At 35.8% G+C, this 23,386-nt stretch overlaps 1 protein-coding gene across 4 annotated transcripts; it reads left to right on the top strand.

Moving 5' to 3' along the window:
- Positions 1-47: 47 nt before the first annotated feature.
- FGL1 (fibrinogen like 1) lies at positions 48-22,502 on the top strand. Of its 4 annotated transcripts, XM_048304918.1 has the most exons (9): positions 48-290; positions 966-1,080; positions 5,198-5,271; positions 10,447-10,627; positions 13,117-13,276; positions 13,995-14,092; positions 15,031-15,119; positions 15,708-15,895; positions 19,724-22,502. In XM_048304918.1, the coding sequence occupies exons 3-9, from the start codon at positions 5,206-5,208 to the stop codon at positions 19,881-19,883; spliced, it is 942 nt and encodes a 313-aa protein (XP_048160875.1). In that variant the 5' UTR covers positions 48-290; positions 966-1,080; positions 5,198-5,205; the 3' UTR covers positions 19,884-22,502. The 4 variants fall into 4 exon arrangements, with proteins under 4 accessions (XP_048160875.1, XP_048160874.1, XP_048160873.1 ...); XM_048304917.1 differs by lacking the exon at positions 966-1,080 and having other exon boundaries at positions 51-290; XM_048304916.1 differs by lacking the exons at positions 48-290; positions 966-1,080; positions 5,198-5,271 and adding an exon at positions 7,863-7,968.
- Positions 22,503-23,386: the final 884 nt, after the last annotated feature.

Raw genomic sequence — 23,386 nt, 5'->3', positions numbered from 1 at the left:
GGATCACAACAGCAAAAGGGAATGGATGATCCTTTGTTATTTTTGGTTTATTTTTGTTTCAGAAGTGTTGTGTTAGGCACAGAATTACCGTCATCTCCTTCTTATGTTGCAATTTAGTCTTGATAACGGCAACTTCTCAGGAACATTCCAGCCCAGTGACTCATAGCAGATGTAAGCCTCAACTCTGCAGAATTTAATAGCAAAAACAATCGCAGCTTGGGAAGGGCTCTGGAATTTTTGCATCAGCTTAAGAAGATTTAACAACTTTGAGTTCTGTCCAGAAGTTAAAGGTAAACATTTAAGGTACCTATGAGGGAAGAAAGAAGTTTGGCTAATTTCTATAGTTATAGCTTAAAAGCAATTTGTTTTTGAAGGCCATATAACTGGTGCAGTGTTGATAATGATGTATGAATGTTTTACCAGGATCTAGATATTTTCCTGCATTTCTAGGTAGTTAATAAACCCAATATTCAAATCTGCAGTTTCTAAATTTGTATTACTATGTGGCTGTATGAACAAGGCTGCTTTTAGAACCTAAAAGTAAATAAAATCATGAATTATTTTTCAGATGAGGAAAACAGGGCAATTTTTGTAACACCACCAAATTTAAACAAAGCAAAATCTGTGCATGAGTTTAATCATTCGAATTTTAAGAAAGCAAACAAAAAACCTTCCAGTCATTTTCTATCCTTTCAGCAGATTCTCTCTTAATATTATTGTATTTATTAGCAATTCAAGTTATATTGACATTGTGCCAACAGAAACAGGCATCTGGATTCCATCTAGTTTGCTATCTCTTAAATTCAAAAATATAAGAACATTCTAATGGTTCAAAATTTTCATAACACAGAACTTCTTTAATGTCATCAAATCTACTTAGTAATTTGTTATTTAAAGACTTGGAAAAAACATAAAATTCAGGGGAAATTTGAATATAGGATTGACTGTCTGTGTATCCTTTAAAGAAAGCCCAGGCACAGAGAAGAAAAAAGATGTCTTTCTGGAATTTGGATTCCAAAGCTTTGGAGAAAAATTTCTGCACGACTGCACAATGCATATTCCAGGTGTAATCTTGGAATAGTAAGTGAGTAACCCCAGGGATAAAATTTCAAGGTTTCACAAGAGTTGCACTCAAACTTCATTTCTTTAAAACAGAAAGTAATGATTTGTTTTTTCAGCTAACCATTAAGGGCTTGTGTTTCAACTTGAAAATGTAACACCAAGTTTTTCTCACTCTAGCATGATGTGTGATAATTAATCCACATGTCTACTGTCTGAGATTAAGATTTTCCTGGAAAGGCACATCTCCTGTACAAATTCGTGTGGATTTTTCTTTTTGTTAAATCAACACAGGTGTTATAAAAAAAGTCTTGGAAGTCTCTCAATACTTATTAACTCTTTGGGTTCATTGGTGACGGATGAAAATTTGTAACTTTTTGCAGGTTTTTTGGGTGAAGTATTTTATTCAATTGTGTGTTGTCAGCAAATAGCTATATAACAAGGGTAAATATTTAAAGGCCTGAAGAAATTAGTTTAAGAAATTGACTTTCAAAGGAGTCTTCCTAGAGCAAGATGTTAAGCTTCCCGTGAACAGAACTTTAGGTTTCCATGTGACTGAAGGCCATGGATGTGCACCTTAAGAGAACTGTTACTAATACAACATCTACTGAAACTTTTCTTAGAAACGTGGATAACTACGTAAAAAGTTACCCACAGTAATTGCATGTCTGAACCTGATGATTTGGGTAGAGTGTCAAAGTGCTTTGAACATGTAAGGGGCTTGACCCTATTTACCACTTTTCTTGTCACTGGAAGGTTGACCACTCAGTGAATCTCATGTCACTGCAACTGTGAGATAGACAAACTACAGGAGTTTATGCCTGCTGAGAAACTGGCTTAAAGGTACAAGGTCCAGGACCAGCACTGCTGATTGTCCTCTGCCTTCTCTGGGTCTACCTGCTGGGCAGAAGAAGAGAAATGCTTTTAAGTTGCCCATTTTCTTTCAGAGCTTGAGTTTTCATGTCTCTTCCTATTCTTTTTGACTTTCTCCCTTTTTTTGGAGGACAGTGGCATAAAGATTTTGGTTTCCCTTATCCCACTAGAGGGCCCTCTGTGGTTTTTTTTACCTTGTGTCTTCTTGTTTCTGACTGGTAGATCTGCCAAATGGAGCTCTCAGTTTCTCCCTCTTTATAAGCCTCTTGTCTGACATTCATAGTGAGCTTATATTTTGAGTGACTACAGGATCAATACTCCATCTTGAGTTTACTGTCCAGCTTGCTTTCTTAAAAATGAAACTAGAGGATTAAAATGTCTTCACCAATGTATTTAAATCATCAAATTTAGAAATTTATGAGACTATTATTATATTTTGATATGTCTTTTGAGCATGTTTTAATTCAGCATTAAAGCTGACATGCTAAGTTGTCTTCCAAGTGCAGCCCTTAGTTTCCCACAAGAGGAACATTCTTTAGAAAGAGGCATCCTTAAGTAGAAAGGTGACTTCATCTAAAGATGACAAACTAAACCAACTGCACACACTCTACAATTCTCAGCTATTCATTCTTTTTGTGCAGCTTGCTTGTAGCAGCTCATACATGCTGTAAGGGACTTACCTGCCTTGATTGTGGCTCATAGTCTTCTATTTTTTTTTTTTTTACTAGCAAAAATTTCTCTGAACAGTATGCAAGATTTACTGGGTAGTCTTTTCAAAAAGAAGAAGAATACTGGAGTTGTAAAGCTGTGCAATCCATTTAAGATTGATTTTTTTTGAGAATGATTGTGGTATTCAGGCATTCACAGTCAGTGAAATCATAATAGAACAGTTCAAATACTAAGACTAATGTGAGGGAGGATACTGTGCTTTCATAATTAAAATAACAGGGGTGAAGTAGAATGTATGAAATATGAATCTTCCAGTGAAAAAAATAAAGTCCCTTCTCTCCTAGAAAACATATTTAAAGTATGCAAGGAGTCAGGACAGCAGTTATCAGAGACATATCTTTTGCAGGCTGTCCAGACAGCTAATGTACTCTTTGGTCACTCCTGTCACAGACAGTGTCATCCCAACAGATGGCAACAGCTGCTTTCAAAACAGAAGGGACTGCAATAGCTATAATTACTAGTGTTGTAAGGTGAAAGTGCATGTTTAATCATGGCAGAAACCTCTGACATTTAAATAACAGATTCATTGCCAGGCAATTCTTGCAGATTCCTCACACACACACCACCACCCATTTTTTAAGCCTGTAGTTCATAGGATTTACCACTTCAAACAAAATCAGAACTTGCACTGAATTCTAGTAAAGTTTCTAATTCAAATGGTGTAACATTTATTTGGTTAGCATGAAGGACAATTTACACTTTTAAATTCAGGAAGTTTATGGCATAGAAATAACTTAGCCTAAGATTTTCAGTTCACATTTTTACTCAAGAAGCATTTTATAGGTAATTTTTAATGGATTCCTTTGGAATCCTCAGATACAGACATCAGCTTATACAGTGCTTTGCAGCTTAGTGATAGATGCTGTATGTGTCCAAAATGTTTTAAAAGACTTCTGAGTTCCTGTAACATGGGTCAGTAGGTACAGAGTACCCTCAACATTTTGTGTCTGCATCAGTCCTGTGCAAGAAGTGAGATAAGGAGCTTTATGCAGATATACTTGGGCCTCAAAACTCTATGCTTTCAGATACTATGCTTTCAGATACAATGCTTTCAAACCAGCAAACCTTAGAAGTAAAAAAACCCAAACAAACACCAAACCAATTTTGTAATTTAAGTTACTTAAATAACTGTAATTTTAAAAAGCATCGTAAGTATCTTATAGGTGGCTGTTGAAATCTGAGATTTGTCTAGGCTGTAATTTCTCATCTTGCATGAAGTTTTAAGAGATTGGTGAAAATACAGTTGGACTTGTCCAGTTTTACACGAACTTAAAAACATACTTCTCATCAGCACCTTGCTTATCTTTGTACAGTAAAAAGCACCGTCTGCCAAAGTCCTACTAATGTTTTATATCAATTTCTGTAGAAACATGAGTGGAAATTTTCGTAAAGTTGGTGTATCAATAAGCACATGCTGGTATCAAATCATTAATCTCTATTATAGGCATTACACTTTGTCTAACCACAAATGCTTTAATGTGTCACCATCCCTGGAAGCATTCAAGAAATGCAGATGTGGTGCATAGGGACATGGTTTAGTGGTGGACCTGTCAGTGTTAAGTTAATGGTTCAACTCGATGACCTTGGAGACCTTTTCCTTAATAACTCTATGGTAGGAAAAGCAGAGTGGAAGCATATTCTGGTTTAAATAGGTGTTAGCATATGCTAAATGAAAATATTTGTAGTTACAAAAGAAAAAGAAAGATTCCTCAGTTGATAGCTTGCAGCAGTTTAACTAATTAATTCAGAATAGGTTTATGTATAATCTACGTAAATATTTTATTGATTGGAGGCCTTGGTTTGTCTGTGAAAAGCACACATCTGTCTCACAAAAAATTTTTGAAGTTCTATCAGCTAATGTTTGCAAGGCAGTGAGATACAGTGGTGATTGGCTTGGCCTATAAATTAATTTTCATATGAAACAATGGGATTTAAAATGCTATGGGTCATACAGTACAAAGTATCCATAGCTATCAGTTTAAAGATGTCATCCTTGTCACCGTTAGAATAAAAGCTGATAACTATTTTGGATTTTTCCCCCAAATTACTCTATAACAGTAAAATTGTCTTGATCCTGTCCTGGTGCACAAAAGTTGCACAAATCTGTAGTTCAAAGACAACTAGACCAATTCAGATTTTAAGTACTTGTCTATGACAGAGAGCTTTCTCACAAATTTAAAGGACCAACAAGGAATATTTCCCTGTTTTTCAGTTTGTTTTAAAATGTTTTTGCTTTTGTCTTGAAAATAAAATATGTGAGTTTGAATCTTTAATAGCTGTCCTAAAATACATGGAGACCTCTAATACAAAGTGGCCTAAAAGGATAAATTCTCATTTTACTGGCTTTTGGAGTTGTATTTTATCAGACTATTTTAGACATTTGTAATGAATCCTGCATATACATTATATTTACAAATTTTAAGAAAAGAATTACAGGTTAAATAGACTCTTTTGAATAAGATTTAAGATGTCAAGTGCAAATTTTAGTTTTTATGTTGAAGTTAACTAGTATTTCCTTTGTTCCTCTACTTCACAGCTTTCAAAATGAAGATTTTGATAATGATTGATTTTGTCCTTGCGGCCAGCTTGATGGATGTCATTGGCAGCTCTGTAAGTTCTAGTAATTAATTTTTTTAATAGAGTTTCTTCTAAATACTGCATAGTGTTCACAATGCACGTGCCCTCCATAGTGCTCACAATCTCTACACGAGATGGCAGAACCTTTGATGGAAAAGATTAGAATTCATAAAAAAATGAAAGAATGAGGAAATAGCTTCAAATGGTGTTCAGTGGGGACAAGTTTCCAATAAGGAAAGAGGAAACAAATGCATAAATTTACAACAGAAGATAAATCACTAGGCAATGGCACTGAAGAAAGAAATCCAGTCAGTTTGTGACTGTATCTGATATGAAATAATCTATAATTCTTTCCTAAAAAAGATACCATATAGTGTATGGAGGCACATTGTACTGAAGGCACACAAGATGTTTATACTACCATTCAGGGGTAATGGTAACTCAGAATAACACCTGTTGTTTTGAGCAGCATACTAAGAGAAAGGCAAAGCCCAGGAACTCCTGAAGTGGTGGCTGCAGCAGTGGTATTTCTGGTCACTGACACTTGGTATGCAGAATGTTTCTGTCCTTTTCCACCTTGTCCACTTGCCATATAACTTTTTCTCAAACAAGATCCATAACTTTATATTCTTACTTCTTTCCATGTAACTACATTATAATTCACCCTCAGACACAATGATCAAAGCTCCTTCAATTCAAGTTCCCAAAAGCCTCTCCTGTATATATTCTGTTTCTCCAACAAAAACCCTAACAAAATCACATACCTCTAGCCTCACCAACCCTGCACTGCATGCCATGGCTGTCCTTATTAGTTTGATATTCAGGTCCTAAATAGCAGAAGCCTAAAGGGATTTAATTCTTGATTCATAATTGCCTAGGTAGAAGTGGTTGAGGAATTCAGAACTATTGTTTGTGGCTTATATTACCTTATAGAAAACTTTTGTTCAGATAAGTAGCTTGATAGAGGCTGAATGGGAAGCACCTGACTCTGTAATCACTTCTGCTCAGTGGAAAAAAGTATTACTAATTTCTGCAGAGGCCTACTGAGAAATGAGGCATTACAGTTAAATGCATTTACTTATTTTTTAATTATTATTTTTCATTTAGAATATTGTGGACTTTAACTGACCCTCTGAGTAAGAACTAGGAATATACTGAACTTAATCTCAAAGTTTTCACCTTTTAATCTCATTAAAACACTAATCTCAATATAGAGATATTTTGGAGGTAGTTTGTGTTCTAAAAAGTATAGGAAATAGCACCACAAGTAAAAACTTTGTCTTTTCATAGTTTTCATAAAGTATTCCGAGTCTAATTTATAGCAATAATTTTAGTGAAAGGTCACTAGCTGCTAAGTAATTCACACAATAATGAAAGTGAATGCACATTAATTGCAGCTGCTGCTTAAATGTGGGACTGTGTGCCCAAGAGCAGAGCTGTCAGCAGTTGTTAGATAATTGCTTCTCAATGTGCAGTGCAAACAGTTACTTCACTGAAACAGACAGAACAGGTTGTGTTCAGTCTGGTTTCAATCAGTGGGCACCACAGTACACTGGACAGAGTCACAGTAAAATTCACATTTTGTTGAGTGTTTCAACATTGTAATGGTTTAACTTTGGTCCATATCTAACAGATGGAATAGCAATATGTTTTAGCTGCTGACTTATGACCCTAATTTACATTTTGCTTCTATATTACTTCAGCTGTGCATTGGTTTAACTCCAATGATTTTAAAAGGGTTATCCTGTGGAAAAAAAGTGTAGCAGCACATTGAAAGAATGTCAATTCAATCTTGTAAACTGAAGATCTAAAAGCCCCATTGATCCAACTGAAGTTACAGTTACCTTGTGATTGTCCCATGGAAAAAATAGACATGGAATTCCAAATATGAGAACAGTGGTTTTTCTGTTCAGCAGTAAAGTCTAATGGGATTTGTCTGGAGTTGACAGAGAGAGACATCACTGAGAAGGCTGAAGTCAGGGAGAGAAAGGAAAGTATCACATACCAGTACTTTTCGTGTGTAAGTTACTTTCAAAATTTTATTTCTGCTCAATCTTTTTTTTTTTCCTTATGCTGCAGTTTTTCACTATGGCTAGCGATGTCTTGATTGTCACTTCTAATTTACTGTCACTGAGAGCTTAAAACCTTTTAAATCAGAAATTGCTATGTGTAATGTAGATATATTGCTGTTCACCCTATCATGAGTGTATTGTCTGTAAAGTAGATGAGAATCAGCTCATAGTTAGTTTTTCACTTTTATGAATTGATTCATAATTTTTAAGTAAGCAATAACAAAAGATGGATTTAAAATGCAAGTTTAAGAATAATAGAGACACAGCCTGTTACAGGCTTGTGTTTAATTTGGTTCAAAGGAAAGGATCTTTTATTGTGATATATGAAGTGGTGTCATACTGAATTTAAATACCAAGTTTTTCTAAGGTAAGGTAATATTTTTTCAGAAGTTCTATACTTGTAGTATATAATTTAATCACAGTAGGAGAATTGTTTTTAGCAGTATGAAAAGGGGAACTGATAGATGCATTTCTGCTGCACCTGAAAGCAACACACATAGCTGCCTGTAGCTGCCTCTCCTCAAATGCACCGTCTCTTGCTCTTTCCAGAATGGAAGCACTTTGTGGCTCAGATCTGGCCATGTGTCAGAGAGGTTCCCCACCTGACGTCTTGTCTATGCAATTACAAGGGCCTGGCAACAGGAGCCACCATTTCCAGGTCTCTCCTGTTGCATTTTACCATGTTCTTCAAGGTTGTGAGTACCGAGTTAAGACTGATACAGGCTAACTTTCTCAGTAAAACCGGTAACTGTGGCATGGTGGCTTCTTTATCACTCTGAACTTAGTATGATTAGAATAAATATTTGATCTGACTGGGAACATGGGATTTTTTGGACAGCTTTTCTTTTATAGTTAGCATTAGCTGATCAGGGCAAGCCTGGAAATACTTTTTCAATACTTCTAAAATTTATTCACTCTTTCTCAATCCACCTGTGCATCTCTTTCTCTCTCTCTAAAGCTCTGCAGTCCTCTAATTTTCTGTATTCATACAGGACTAGAATGACAATTTGCAGACACCTGTCAAGGAAGCCTCTTCTGAATCTCCCATTGAATTCATTCCCATTGAATAGAAAATTCAACTTTTGTGAAGGATTTGTATGAAGCTGCAGATACAATTGAGACAACCACCCTGGAAAGGCTGTACAATAAATAGTGCATCTTTTCTTTGTAATAGGCAACATGTCCCACGTTAACCAGTTCGTATAGTCAAATAACATCCCTCTTAGCCACTGTAGCAACTTTGTATCTCCATATATTTTAGCTATTTTCTTCTCTTGTTTCCTGCTAGAAGAAAAGGATGATATGCTAGGCATCTCATATAGTATCAATACAGCTGTCAGCAACCGGAAAAGATTTTCAAGGGAAGGTTCTTGAGTAAGATAGGACTTCCGGGATACTACTGGGTCGTGGGCTGCTGTGTCCCTCTAAAAAAGGTGTTTGGGAAATGTGCCTCTGGCCTTCCAGCATCCCCTTGTGACCAAGAGTCACCATGGTTCCCCAGCAGCTCCTCGGCCAGCACGAGGCTCAGCGCTGCACACGCACAGCGGGCCAAGCAGCCCCACTGGGCGGCCCAAAAGCAGCCCGCTGAACCTTTCCCTCTCCAATAGGTCGCTGACAAACTGACTAGTTATGCCACATATGTGTATATTTTTTTCCCCATGCTTTTATTTCACCATGTATATTAGATTGCAGTTAAGTATGGATTAAAGCAAGTCTCTGATACACTTCAGTAATACTTAAGGCAGAGTCTGTGTTCAGGATTGTTCTGCACAGTCTTATGATCAAATTTTTGAGTGTAACTAAATATTGCAGACAAGTGGAATATTTTGCTGGGAGTGTTAATGGACAGTGGGTGAAGCCTGAGCTTGGTGCAAACGAAAGTGTGCAGACACCACTAAGGTGTGCCTCACTGTGCACAGCAGTATGCTATTGCAGACATTTCTATAGCTTGGTGTGATAAGGCAATGTTCTGAGATATCAATTCTTCCATATGGATGGCAAATATCGCAGGTCTACCTGTAAATAATGTTCCCTATGAATAAGGTAGCACCAATTTAGAACTACTGCAAATTTGATCTTACATGTCAGATTTCCAGAAGGTCACCCTTTGATTTTGCCTTTACAGTGTTAGTTGTGCTCTTTTACAAGCACCACAGCAACTAAACTCTGCTCATGTAAAATTGCAGTGTTACTGATGCAAAACCTGTGTCGTGTTTCCAAAGGCTTTTCTCCCTCACACTGAAATCAAATTTATTCAATATCTATTTTAAACCATACAGACTATTTTAGTTTAAGTTCTCTAGATCAGGTTCTGTTCACTTTGGCTGTTTTACCATAGTCTTTAATTTAAAACCAATTATTTATTGCTCAGCATGCATTCAGCATGTCGGAATTTGGATCAGTTATTCCAGCTCTTGAGGCTCAAGTGAGTGCTAGGTATCACTGTATCAGAATTGCCACATTTCTCACCCACTCTGCATGGCAAAATTAAGTACACAAGTCACAGCACAACATTGACTTTAACTTTTGTTTTGACTTTTATTTTTCATGCATATTCATAACTTCTTAGGGACTATTTCAGCATGCCAAAAATGAGCTTAAAACTTAACAATATTTATGTTGGCAATGTTAGGATTCTTATCATAAGAAGTGTGTCATTTAAAAGCATTTGAAAAATGCGCAATGAAGTTGAAAACATATCCATGTGGATTGCATTTCTTTAAAACTCTTTAGAACCTTCACAATGTTAGTAGCAGGCTTCACTGGATAGAAAATCTCTGTGCATGGAAGATGATAGAGGATAAGCCATCCTTCTGATGGGGCCTGTACTACAGTGTTTTTCCTCAAAGTCCCAGATGCGTGTTTGCATTTAGAACTGGTAGCACTAAAGCAAAGGTCTTTTTGCAAAATGTGCATAATATGTATGTTTTGTATATTACATGCAGTAATATAGGAAATAATTTTAAACAAGGTAGCAACAGAGATGGAAGTCAACATGTCTGTAGGAAATTGTGACCAAAATGTTTTATTCAAATTAGATTTTATTTATGGCTTGGTTAGTTGGCTCTTTTGTGTCACATGTTAAGTATCACAAAAAATTTGTTGATTTTACAATAAGATATGTTTTCCTCTCTAGAATTTACAGAAATGTTTTCAAGAGCAGATACAACTTCAGGGCCAAGTGAGGCTTCTGGAACACCGTGTGAAACAGCAGCAGTTAAAAATTATACAGCTCTTAGAGAAGAAAGAGGTTCAGTACAGTGACAGAGAAGATGAAAACAGTGTCATTGACTTGGGAGGAAAAAGACAGTATTCAGGTTAGAAATGAAGCTATTCTTTTCATTTCCATTCATTGTAATGATACCCAGAAGCTTTAGCACAATTGGGCCTATTGAGTTATTGTTTTACAACCTCATCGTAGAATGTTTGTTTAAAACACAGTGCTTTTACCTGGACCTGCTGTGCAGGGAAAAATTGTTAATGTCAGATGGTAGAAATCAAATATGGATTTAAGAAGTTTACTGATTTATTAATAGTACATAATTCAAAAACAGTCAGTGGACAATAAATTAAGCATAAATATCAGCAATACAACAGATAAAAGCCAATAATAGACATTTACAAAATGTTAATCAGGAGTTACAGATTTCTAAACACCGTTCTTTGACTAATGTCAGAAGTTCTAACAATCTCAAAAAGAACTAACAGGGTTAGTTCACATTCATACGTTCAAATGGTTGCCTGGGTTACAAGCACACACTGACTTTGTTCCAATTTGTAAAGTCCCTGGGACATCCATATTTACACACATAAGCCTGGCATAATGCCATCTGCATCTAACATTAATAATATTCCTATATTGCACCATTTTGACTGAGCTGGATTCAGCTTATGACATCACAGTTTTTAAAATACTGGTTTAAAGTTGTTTTTGTAATTTCACCAGCATTCTGGTGGTGATCCACTCCCTCTACCGTGGAAGGCTTGTAGAAGCTGCAGGGAGGCCCATACTCTTAATATAATAAAACACCATCCAAAACAATAGTTGGATTGAAAATACAATTTAGGAGTCTGACTTCTAGACGGTGTTTGTTTCGAGCTGTCCACTGCTAGAAAGTCTTACTATTATTTTTAATAGCCTTGTTTGAATATACTCGTAGTGCTTATGCTGCTGGAAGAAGTACTAATATATATAACATTTGATCCCAAGGTATCAAATATAATAAAACACCATTAAAATGATATTAAAAGCAGTTGTAAATCTGACTTACCATTTTAGTGGTGTACTTATGTAATCAGCATCCTGGAACATTTTATTTTTATTATTAGTCTGACTCATTTGTTACTGGAAAAGATTATTAAACCCACATTTCTCTGAAAGGTATTTGTCCTTTCTTAGCACATGCCTCAATTTATTATTTTACAATGTTATTCTAAAAAACAGATCCAACTTGTTCCCATTTCTGATGATTCTTTCCCCCATTACTTTTCCACTTTCTTGACAGCTTGGAAAATGCCTTTCCGTATTCACACTGCATTATTTTCCCAAAGTGCTGTAGCATTTTAATATCAACAGAGCTGGATAATTTGAGTTAGATAGTGAGAAGGAAATTCCACACTATATACACCTGCTAAAAATTAAGATATGCTTGTGTTTTGCTAACTTACTAAGAAATTAATGGACAAGAAAAGCTATTTTGTCTAAGCCAGTCACACATTCTGTAGAAAGACAACTTAGCTGTTATTTAAATGATGTTTTCTATTAGAGTTTATTCAAATTCTGGCATAGCTATTTTTTTTCAGTATAAAGTGTTTATTTTCTATGTCTAATCTTCACTGACACTTTCACTGAAAAGAAATATAATAGTCCATGAAGTTCCAACCAGGCCTGGAAGTTCAGCCAACTCAGAGAATTCCTTTAAGTTAATCAGCTCTACCTCAGCCAGGAAAAACAGAAATGCTGAAAATTATACATCTTTTCTGTATGACTGCTTGATGGTAGATTATATATAAACAAAAAACTCCTTTTGTTTCTTAATTCCTAGAGGAAGAAATATAAGACTATACAATTACATTGCTGTAATATTTCCATGAGCTCTGAACTTTGTTATTGTTGTAAATTACATTCATCAACAGCAATGGAGACCAGACTGTGAATGGTACCAAGTCGAAGTGGTATCATTTTACACATATACTGCACTTTTTGGGTGTAGTCTTCTATATATTTTTGCACCTATTTGGTAGAAGGAACGGGAGAATCAGGCCTCGCAATTGTTTCTGTTTGTAACACAGATTATATATAAAGATATATATATAACATATATATATATATATATATATATAAAGATTCCATACTTTTGTTTCTGGTACTTCTGTGAACTTTCTGGATGTAGAAATACATGTTTGTTTTTAAAGGTTACTGTGTGTTTTACATATAATTTTATGGTTGTAATGGGATTCTAATGTGGATGATACCACTGTAAATTAAAAGTGACACCACTTAAAACAGAGGAATTATTTTGCTAGTCAAGTAGAAACAAAAATTATAATATTTCATGGTGGGAAGATATTATTTCAAAGATATATCAGAATAATTACAGCCCAGCAAAGTTTTAAAGCAACACAAGTACCAAAAACATGCCCAAAAGTCAAAGAAATGTGTTTGCAGAGACATTTCATTTTATTAGTGTGGTTCATATATGACTTTTACATATCATAACTTGATTACTGTTATTGACTTGATTTCTGATTTTGCCAGTAAGTACAGGACTAAAAATGTTGTGTCCAATTAATGTTTTGTGAACAGACTGTGCAGAAATCTACAATGAAGGCCATAAGCAAAATGGATTTTATAAAATAAAACCAATCCAGAGTCCGACAGAATTCCTTGCGTTCTGTGACATGTCTGAAGGAGGTGGTTGGACTGTGTTTCAGAGACGTTCTGATGGCAGCCAGAATTTTGATAGGTAGGTAATTTGACTTGGTAATTAAAACTGGAAACAAAGTGAAGAAACATTATACCGGATGGAGCTAAGTTAAATCTGAACTTTAGAAGTATATGAGTAAGTTGTTACCCCAGATAAAATGGAGGAACTGTTTCTGTGGGACAGCTTCCCCATGAGATATACTTCTGGTTCTGGGTGCCTTCTGTGAGAATCCTTTCAAATCTTTTTCTGACAACTTGTGCATTTGACATGAGGACACTTCAATGTCAAATGCATTAACAACTGTTGGAGCAAGGAGTCTTAATGACAGTAAAGAACTAGCTTGTCTTTTGCAATTAGTAAAAATCTAAAAAGTAAAAAAGCAAGCAATATGAGAGTTCTTTGAGTAAAAATGTTCTTCACAGATGTGTCTAGTGGAAGGATGATAAACAAAGTACATAAGTTGAAACAAGAGAGGTCTGTACTGGATATAAGGAGAAACATTTTTAATTATTGAAAGACTCAGCAGGTTGCCCAAAGAGAATGTGCAGTCTCCATCCTTGGAAGTTTCAAGATCTGAACGGACAAGCCCTGAACAACCTGGTCTGATCTCAAGGCTGACTCTGGTTTGAGATGACGCTGGACTAGCTTGCCTCCTGAGGTTCCTTCCGTTTGAGATATTCTGTGATCTAAAATGGTATAATAAAACATCCAAACAAACTTGCTTTTTTGATAAATTAGTAATTTATACCCTTTTCAGAGTCTGGGCTGACTATGAAAATGGCTTTGGAAATTTTGTTTTGAAGAATGGTGAATTTTGGCTTGGAAACAAAAATCTTCATTATTTGACTAATCAAGGTAAGATTTGTATTGCAACAATAGTCTTATTGTTTCTGTTTCTTCCCTCTTTCCAGGCCATTTTTTTGTTTTCCCTTTTTGTTACCATAAATCCTGAGTTCTGTTGTTAGTCTGCATGGGCTTCTCTCAGTTTCAGGAAAAAACACATTTGAATGTATGTTTTCTAACAAAAGGTTCAAAACTGTCCTTAGGCCACCAGCACACCGAGAGCCCCTGTGAAACCGGGAACAGGAGACAGGAGTCTACCTTAAAATAATTGTCTCTATCTGTTTTCCATCAGCATCACTAACAGTCCAGTGTGATGTATATGCTGTACCAAGACATTTAGTCAGGGCTTTTTAGCTGTGTGGGCTGTTACATGAAAGTAATTCTAGACCAGTCCTGTTGATTAGGCCCGTAGTAGAAAGTTATTTCCATCTTTCTAATAGTCACTCAATGTAAGCTAATTTCTGCTTTGTTGTAGAATGCTGCAGATACAAAACTTATCCACTGGCTTAGCCAGCTAAATCACATGGAAATCAGTGCCACCAGGATGTGATCCTAGTATAACTAATTTATTTTCAGAGTATAAAAATCTAATTTTCATAGGTGACCATTTATTGATCAATTTTCAGTATGCTTTCATTACCACCTCAAATATCTTACTAAAATGTAAAACTTGTAAGGCCATCTTTTTTTACATTTTTTTCCCCTATGTTTGAAAATCTGTATTGGAATAATTCTAACATTTTCTACGATGACTCAGGTGAATAAAGGCAAAGAATAGCAATATATGCTTTAATATGCGTAAAGAAAGAAGACAAAACCCATAAAATATGCTGAAGTGATAGAGATTCATGATAAAAACATTTTCTTTTAATCTTCTACTATAATGCCCCAGTCTGAAAAGTAGTGAGATAGGCTAGTTTAACTAAAATAATTTGTATTTTTGTTTTAAGGGAATTATACTTTAAGAATTGATCTAACTGATTTTGAAGGAGAACGGCGTTTTGCACAGTATGCAAGATTCAGAGTTGCAGGAGAAGAGGTAATAAAATATTAAATGACTAGAGTTTTAATGAAAATGTGGATTCTCTAGACAAACAATAGACATAAAGGTTTTCTAAGTTCCATAAAGAAACTTTATGTCAGAAAAGTTTGTGTAGAAGTTTGTGTAGAACCTTATATTTTCTTTCTTACACGTGCTTATAATTTTCAAATACCTAATAAAAGTGGTTTCCTTTGGTACATTAATTTCACACTTTCTGTAAGATATATGAATCAACTGGTTTAGCAGACATGGATAAAAGCAGTTTTTCTATTTCTGTTGACACTACCAACAATAATGGTACAAGATGTTCTGATTTGTTAATGTATACTGCGAACTAGCCCTAACACTGTTTTTATTAGGTCATTTGTACATAAGGTTAATGATAAATTTTATCCCCGTTAAGCATCTTTACAGCCTTTCATTATTCAGTACACAATGTTTAAGTGGCATGTCATTTCTCAGCATAAAAATAGCAGCAAATGGAACTGATTAGGTTCCTCTTTGTGGTTTCACTCTCGGACATGCTAAGGGCTAAAGACATATTGGAATTTCTTTTTTTTCTCCTTTCTTCACATTTTTTATTAGCATTCTTATGAGATGAGTTGTGGTGAATACTCTGGTACAGCTGGTGATTCCCTTACTGGTGGATTTCATCCTGAAATAAAATGGTGGGCTGATCATCGAGGAATGAAATTCAGTACTAGAGACAGGGATAATGACAACTATGAAGGGAACTGTGCTGAAGAGGAAAAGGCTGGCTGGTGGTTTAACAGGTATTTTTATTTTATATGGGTACTGTCAACCATTCTGCTCCATGTGTATTCATAAAATAATAAAATATGGTAGAAGATAGATTGGGATTGTTTATTTATTTGCAGTGTGCCCTTGTCCCCTAGCAGAGATCTCAGTGCTGGTTAGACAGAGGCTCACCTTAGAAGGGACAGCACCTACTGTGCAGCTCAAGCTGGTCTGTGATAATGGTATTTGCCATATATCAGGCAGTGAGGAGGAGATAATTCTGCCCCTCTGAGGTGACTAGTTTTTACACAAGTAGGTCATGTGGAGTTTGCAGATATATCTCTGATGTACTTTGCTTTTGCATTTCTCCTGTGTTGCACTAGACCAGATGTGGCAGCACTGCAAATATCTGACAAGCAAAACTGGTGCCAGGTTATCAAGGCTCATTTTTTTCACCTCACTTCACAGCATATCACTCTTTTTATCCTTTCTAAATGGAGATGGTAATGTGTCCACTCAGTTTCTGTCAGTGTGCATGTCTGGACTGAGTGAAAGATTTTTTTAAATAGGGTTCAATAAAAGAATTTTAAAATTCTACTTACATGCAATATACCAAATCAAAAAGAAAGGATAAAACTGGTAGCCTTAGCACAGCCTGTACAGATCAGCTATATTCTTTCCTGTAATTAATTAGATAAATATAGCCATGAAAAGAAACTCTGCAATCTAGCTATGTAATAGAGAGATTTAAAATACAGCTCAGGGAGGCATACTACTCTCTCACTGTGATCTCAATTCACTTGGCAAGAGGTGCCAGGCTGGATCAACTCCATTGTTTCTGTTGTGTCATCCTTTGTTTCTCTTTTTAACTCCTCATTTGCCAAATTCTGTTTCGTAAGTAGTCTGTGACCACCTTAGCTGATATGATGTAGCTATTAATTCAATGTTTCACAATTAACTACTTATTTTAATATATTTTAATGTATTTGCATAGATAGCCAGTCAGCAGAATGTTTGAGACATGGAAAAAGTCACATGTAGACAAGTTTTTTTTGCATTTCTTGGGCAAGCTAAGATATAAAAGGGAAAGGCAACTATGTTGGAGATTCTTTTCCCATGGTATCAGAACTTTCGTAGATTTAAAGAAGTATCTGGACCTCAAATCGTATAAAGCTGATATCATACCATAGAGTTCATTAAGACTGAATCACTATTCACTTTTAGACCACTGCATACGTTTTTTGCCTTTTAAAAATTTTTTTTAACATTAGATTGATCTGTACAAAAGAATGACCGCTTTGCAAAAGCAGCTGTACAGCAGAACTTGACAGTTATTTATACCTTGTAGTTGGTGTTACATAACTTCTAAAGATAGCTGACTCCTACTAGGCTAGCTCTTATTATGGTTGTGTAGCTCATGCTCTTAAAGTGACAGTCTAGCTGGATAATGAAAATTAGTTATGAACAGTGTTATTTCACTGCTTTGTTATTGACTTTTTAATGTTAAGCCTCCCACAAAACTGAAAACTGAGAAATACCAGAAAATGTCAGTATCACTAAGTCCTACTCAAAAGAACAGTACTGGCAGAGAAAGGAGAAATACTCAGAAACACGTATTTGTCATGCACAGATTAGCAAATATAGAAGGAATTAGTGCTCTTGGCTGGCTTGTATAAGAGCTCCCAGCTATGAAGGAATTGTTTATAGCCAGCTCTATGCTATCAGGACTAATGAAATACAGAAAAGCCCAGATAATATGAAAACCAAGGGATGTGACACAAGTGAGGCCACATGGAAGTAGCTCAGATCTAGTTTAAAGCCACCGGTCTTGCTACAGCTCAGCATTTGTTGTCCTGGACTTCTGCAGAAAAATGGCCCCTTTTGTAAGCAAAGCTCTAACAGAGATTTTTATCTTGAATGAAAATCTACGGAGCTGGGTTCACTCTGGTAATACCTGCAGGTCATAAGCTTTCCAGCACCCATGGCATTGCAAAGCTCAGTAGGTTCATAAGTAGTGAGAGTGAACAATTCTAGTTGGACATGAGCTTATTCTCCCCCAGCATTCCCATTTTCAGTTATACCATGTATGGATGGTAGCAGGGATCTGTTAGGACAGCTATCACTAACTCAAGCTTCCTGCCTCACCAGTCATCCCAGAGACGGCGTAACTATATTCATGTGGGGTCAGGGGAGTCAGTAAATCCAGACAGAATTCAACGGGCTCTTCAGGGAACCAGCTCCCATTTCTCCACATCTGTCACACAGTTAATACATAAATCAGATAAAATATCCATGGACATTTGAGTCTTGATTGTACTTTTGAAACTACTGCAGTGTATTTTTAACTTTATATTAGCCTATTGAATAGGTAGGAGAAACACAGACTAACTTTAAGGTATTTATTGACTTGTGAATAATGAATGATTTTTCACAATATCATATCAATAATCACATGCCAGAAAGATATTTTAATTTAGTATGTACAGTTACTTCAGACAGCATCTACTTGGATACTGAATACTGTAATTTTCGCTATTTGTGCTTCCCAGCACTAATTAAGACTTTTTACTGGCTCGTATTGCTGTTGACAAAATTACAGTGTGCCTCCTTATGATTCTTTTAATGAAATCTGTGTTTTGATTCAAAGTAGGCAGAGTGCCTGCTTATTGCAGAATTTGTATGATTGGAAAGATTATGCCAGCTCTGATACAAGTTTGTCATTCTCAAAAACAAACTCACTTTTGATGTCCACTATTTATAAGCTTTCAATTAACACATTATCAAAACTGACCTTAAAAATTGTAAGCAATAAATAAGCATAAATGTAGATGAGAATTTTGCTATGGGTTTTAATCACAGTTTTTATCTCTGTTGTCAAAAACTTTGTTAATGAAGTGCAAGTAAAGCCAAAAAGACTAAGACTTGCCAGTAACAATATTCATAAGGTTCATTTGGAATGTTTTCTCTTTGCATATTTTCTGAAGTCTGCTTTTGGAATCATCATGGTGTTCAACAGCTAGATATTAACAGCATTTATAATGAAATACTGAACTGGCAGATAAACCAAGCTGATTCATCACAATGTGCAGCAAAAGGAACAGCCAGTTTGCTCTCCATATGGTCACATAAAGATCTAAACTTCTTTCTCATAGAAACCAAGGAAGTATCCAGGTTGTGCTCATTCCTATTCAAGCCTTTTGGGTTTTGCTAGGGTTTTTTGTTTCTTTCAACCACTGTATTTAATAAACTATAACATCATTTCTGCCTCAGTCTGTTAAAAAACAACAAAAACCCCTCAACTTTGTAAAGTCAAATAAAATGCCAGCTCTGATGATCCAGTGAATTGGTACATGTGTGTAATTAGCTGTCGGAATTCATCTATTTGTAAATAGAAGTCCATAGGTGAATAGGCAAACTAATGGTGGTATTCAGGTTGTGTCATACAAAATACCATGTGATGTAACTGGAAAACTTAAGGGGGGCTACTCTGGAATAACAAAAAACTGCAACAGTATTTCTTTCCCAGAGTATGGTGTATGCCCTGCTGTCATTCATGCTGAACAACTCTGGAAGAATTTTCCACTGAAACAGATTAGCAGGAAAAACTCCAAGAACTAATGATGTCAGAAAACATGGAAAGAACAAGCAGCACTTTTGTTTAAAAGAAGCAAAAAACATTTGCAGTTCTGCCCTAAGTAAACCACTGTTGTTGATGCGCACAGAATCCACAAATGCAAATTTAGGCATCTGTCAAACTACGCTGGCATCAACATGGCAAAATGTTTGACTCGCATAGAAATAACAAATGCTTGAAACTTTTCGGCAGGAGGCCTTATTGCTGTTTGCCTTTATTTTCCCACCAGGTGTCACTCTGCCAACCTTAATGGCTTGTACTACGGAGGTCCCTACACTGCCAAGACAGACAACGGAATTGTTTGGTACACCTGGCATGGGTGGTGGTATTCCCTAAAATCCGTTGTCATGAAGGTCAGACCTGCAGACTTTGAACGTAATATTGTTTAAATATTCTATTAACATGAGTCACCTGATGAATCTTTTAGGAAATTCATTCCAAATTAAAATGGGCAGATTTTTACTTCTCAATCTATTAATGTATACATTTTGAAAAATTCCTCTGCAACAAGTAGTTTTATGAGATGTAAGTGAAAAGACAAGATAGCTGATGAACCTTTAAATACGAATATTAATGCTAATATGGGTCCAGGTGTTTTTTTAAAAAGGCAAGTGTTCAACTAGGAATAAGGACATCTTCATCAAGATGGAGAATTTTTGGCTTTACAGTAACTAGAAATCCCTTCACCCTTAAAAACAACAGTATTGTTACTGTGCAGTCTCAAAAATGAAAATTAATTTTACTTACTACAATAAAAAAACTTACTCAAATAGAAGCATAAGGTTTATTCAGTGGATGGGATATACCTGCTTTGGAAAGGTCCAAGACTTCAGAAATGAGTTTCCTGTAAATTCCTCTGATGTAATGGTTGCATGTGTTGTGTACATAGCATACATAAAAGGTTTAAAGAATGAGGCAGGGAATAGAAGAAAGAGAAGGGGTGCTACCAGGGTACAATCAATTGAATCCAGCATAGAGAAGTGGATTGTCTCTTGTTTGCTGAAGCATTTCTAGGGCTGGTCACAACATTTCAGTCTAACATTTTTAGATGGTCAGTAATTAGGCATTTTTCCTTCTTGGTAACCATAACGCCTTTCTTTCTTTTATTTTTATTATTTTTTAAAGGACTTTAATATACTGACATTTGGAGTTTAACAAAAGCTGCAACTAATTTTAGTGTGAGCTAAGGTTTGAACAGAAGGCATGTGTAGAGGGAAGTATATTTCATGCGCAGCAAAAATCTGTCATTTTAGAGGTTCTTAGTGCTTGACACTATAAATCTCTACTTTGTTTTTGTGTCTGTTAGACTTTACAACTCTCTGAATTTTAATGTCCTGTTCAGTCACTTCCTCTCCTTTTCCTATGTACTTGTGTAGGCTCTATGTACTTGTGTGGGCTTTTATCCATCTCAAGCTGCATATCCATATTTTTCTTGTACAAGAATGATGGTAAGAGAGATTTTTGCCTACCCCTGGCTTTTGTGCCTGGCACTCCAATAGACTCTAATAGCCAGTAATAACAAGAGTTGCTGATTAGTGCTTGCTGCCATGGAGAAGATAGGAACACTCTCTAGAGAAAGCTATCCAATGAAATGTAGTCCATTTCTGCTGGGCAGATGCAAATGAAGGCCTCAAAAAAAATATGGACCTAAGCTTGCTTTCCTAAAATAATTTTGCTTTTGTGGTTGAACTGCCACTCTCTCTCCCCCATCCAAATACAATTTTGAACAAGGCAGCCACTTTCAGTCACACAACATAATTGAAACTAAGTTTTGGTAAAGGTCAGTTTATAACTACATTGCTGTGAACACAGGTCAGCTGAATGGTAACTCTCTGCATGGCAATTTTTCTTTCCATTTTCATCCTCCTGAAACAAAAGTTTGTAAGGAATCCTTGAGAGAATTGCATAGAAAATGGAGGGAGGATGTTGCTGATGAAAATCTGCAGTATAGAAGTTTCAAGGTCTCTTGTTTTTGTGATAATAGCAGGTATTCTAGATAATCCAGTCTTTTTCTTGATGTATCAATTGATACCGTCCTAGAGATTTCTAGCCTTTAGCACATCCCTGTACCCATGCATGAGAGAACCAATGAACAGCTCTACAACTGCTTATTTTGAACTTTTCTCATTAGTTACACCAAATCACATTCAGTATCTGAGAGGAAGGCCTATCACCCTATGTGTGTGTGTGTAAGGGGGGTGAGGGGAAGGGCAGGGAGGGGGAGAGAGAGAGAGAGAGAGAGAGAGAAATTCAACATTAAAACAGAAAATCTGATGAAGTATTTTTATTCAATTTCATTACAGAACTTAAAATGGGTTCCTATGTAACTACGCATATGTCTGTAGGTATGGGTTATTAATAATGTGATGGAAGTTTTGGAGTAGTTTAAAAAACTGTTATAAGTACAGTATTTCCCATAATAATTTTAAAATTATTTTGCTACCCTAAAAGGAGAAAGCTTTAATTATTTGGAAAAAAACCAGAATGCCACTATGTAGAAATCGAAAAAACATCTTTAGTTTTTCACAGGAAAATGGAAAGATTAACTCATGAATTTGGAGAGTGTCAAGGCAGATCATATTCCACCAAAATAAAAAGGAGGATTTATCAACAGGAAAGGTGGATCTTTAGCACACAAAAAAACCCCTTTCAAAATGTACAGATTGTGCTCATAAAATCTACGATAAATTTTTCTATGTACTGCAGCATAAATCCATCCTCTTTATTTATAAGAACACTAATGAAATCTTTTGGCCGAGTTAGGGTGCTTTTGAGATATTCTGATGTAAAATTTGACTCCTTTTCTATACTGGAAATCATAAAATGAAGAAGAATCAAATATATCTTTGTACATCTTATAATGCATTTATATGTTTATTTGGACTGAATTCTGTTCAGAACAAGGAAGCATCTAGCATACTGTCAGCAATGTGCAAATATTGTATTTAATTTCCACCACTTTTCCATGGCCTTTCTTTGTGCAATAAATCTGTCTGGCCGCATGAAAAGCATGTGAAAGTGTTGTAATTCAAAATGGTCATATAATTGTTCTTAAATAAACAAACCATTTATTTTCAAAAGGGAAGTTTTAATAGCTACCAGACAAGACACAATGATGGAAGAGAATTCTTTTCTCTGCCAGGCTTGCCTGTTCACATTAATTTATTTCCTCAGCAGGTACAAACATGTCCTAAATAGTTCTTACAAGATAGCAGAACACGGGCCAGTTTATTTGTTCTGGTGTTAGACAGAACATAATTCCCAAATAGCTGAAAATGAATACATACTATATCATACAAAGCATATAACCCAACAGAAGAAGAATAAGAATTGAGGAAATAACAGAGAAAATGTTTTGTCAGTCATGTTAATAAAGAACATAATGATCTCTACCACCAATGTGGAATCAAAAATATGTATTTTTGTATATCTGTTCAAGGGAAACACTCTTCTATTTTATTTCTATGTCTGTGCTCTTGCATTTACTCAACATATTGGAGATTAAAAGATGGAAACCACAATCCCAGGTGAATTAAATGAGCAGTAACAGAGCCTTTTATGTTACAGCATTTGTTTTCCCTAGAAGATCTAGAATGCATTGATAGAGCTGAGGTACTGCAGTCTGGCCTACTGCTTTCCATTGGAGATTCTTCTCTTCAGCTCACTGTCTTGCTACCTCTCCTCACCATTCCCAAAACTGTTACTCCTTACACCAATTCCTGAATGCCTTTTGTCAGTATAACATTTGTTCTGTCAGAGCTACTTCTTCTTGCTCTTGAAATGGTACACCCAAAAAGGGGATTAGAACCACAGGTTTCCAGGTCTGTGAACAGTCCTATCACGTTCCTTTAGTTCACTTCTCATTAGCACAAAAGAATGAAAATGCAGATTT

The sequence above is a fragment of the Corvus hawaiiensis genome, chromosome 5 (assembly GCF_020740725.1).
Source record: "Corvus hawaiiensis isolate bCorHaw1 chromosome 5, bCorHaw1.pri.cur, whole genome shotgun sequence".
Taxonomy (NCBI): Eukaryota; Metazoa; Chordata; class Aves; order Passeriformes; family Corvidae; genus Corvus; species Corvus hawaiiensis.
Note: the sequence above shows the minus strand (reverse complement) of the source record. Positions and strands in the feature narration are given on the sequence as shown.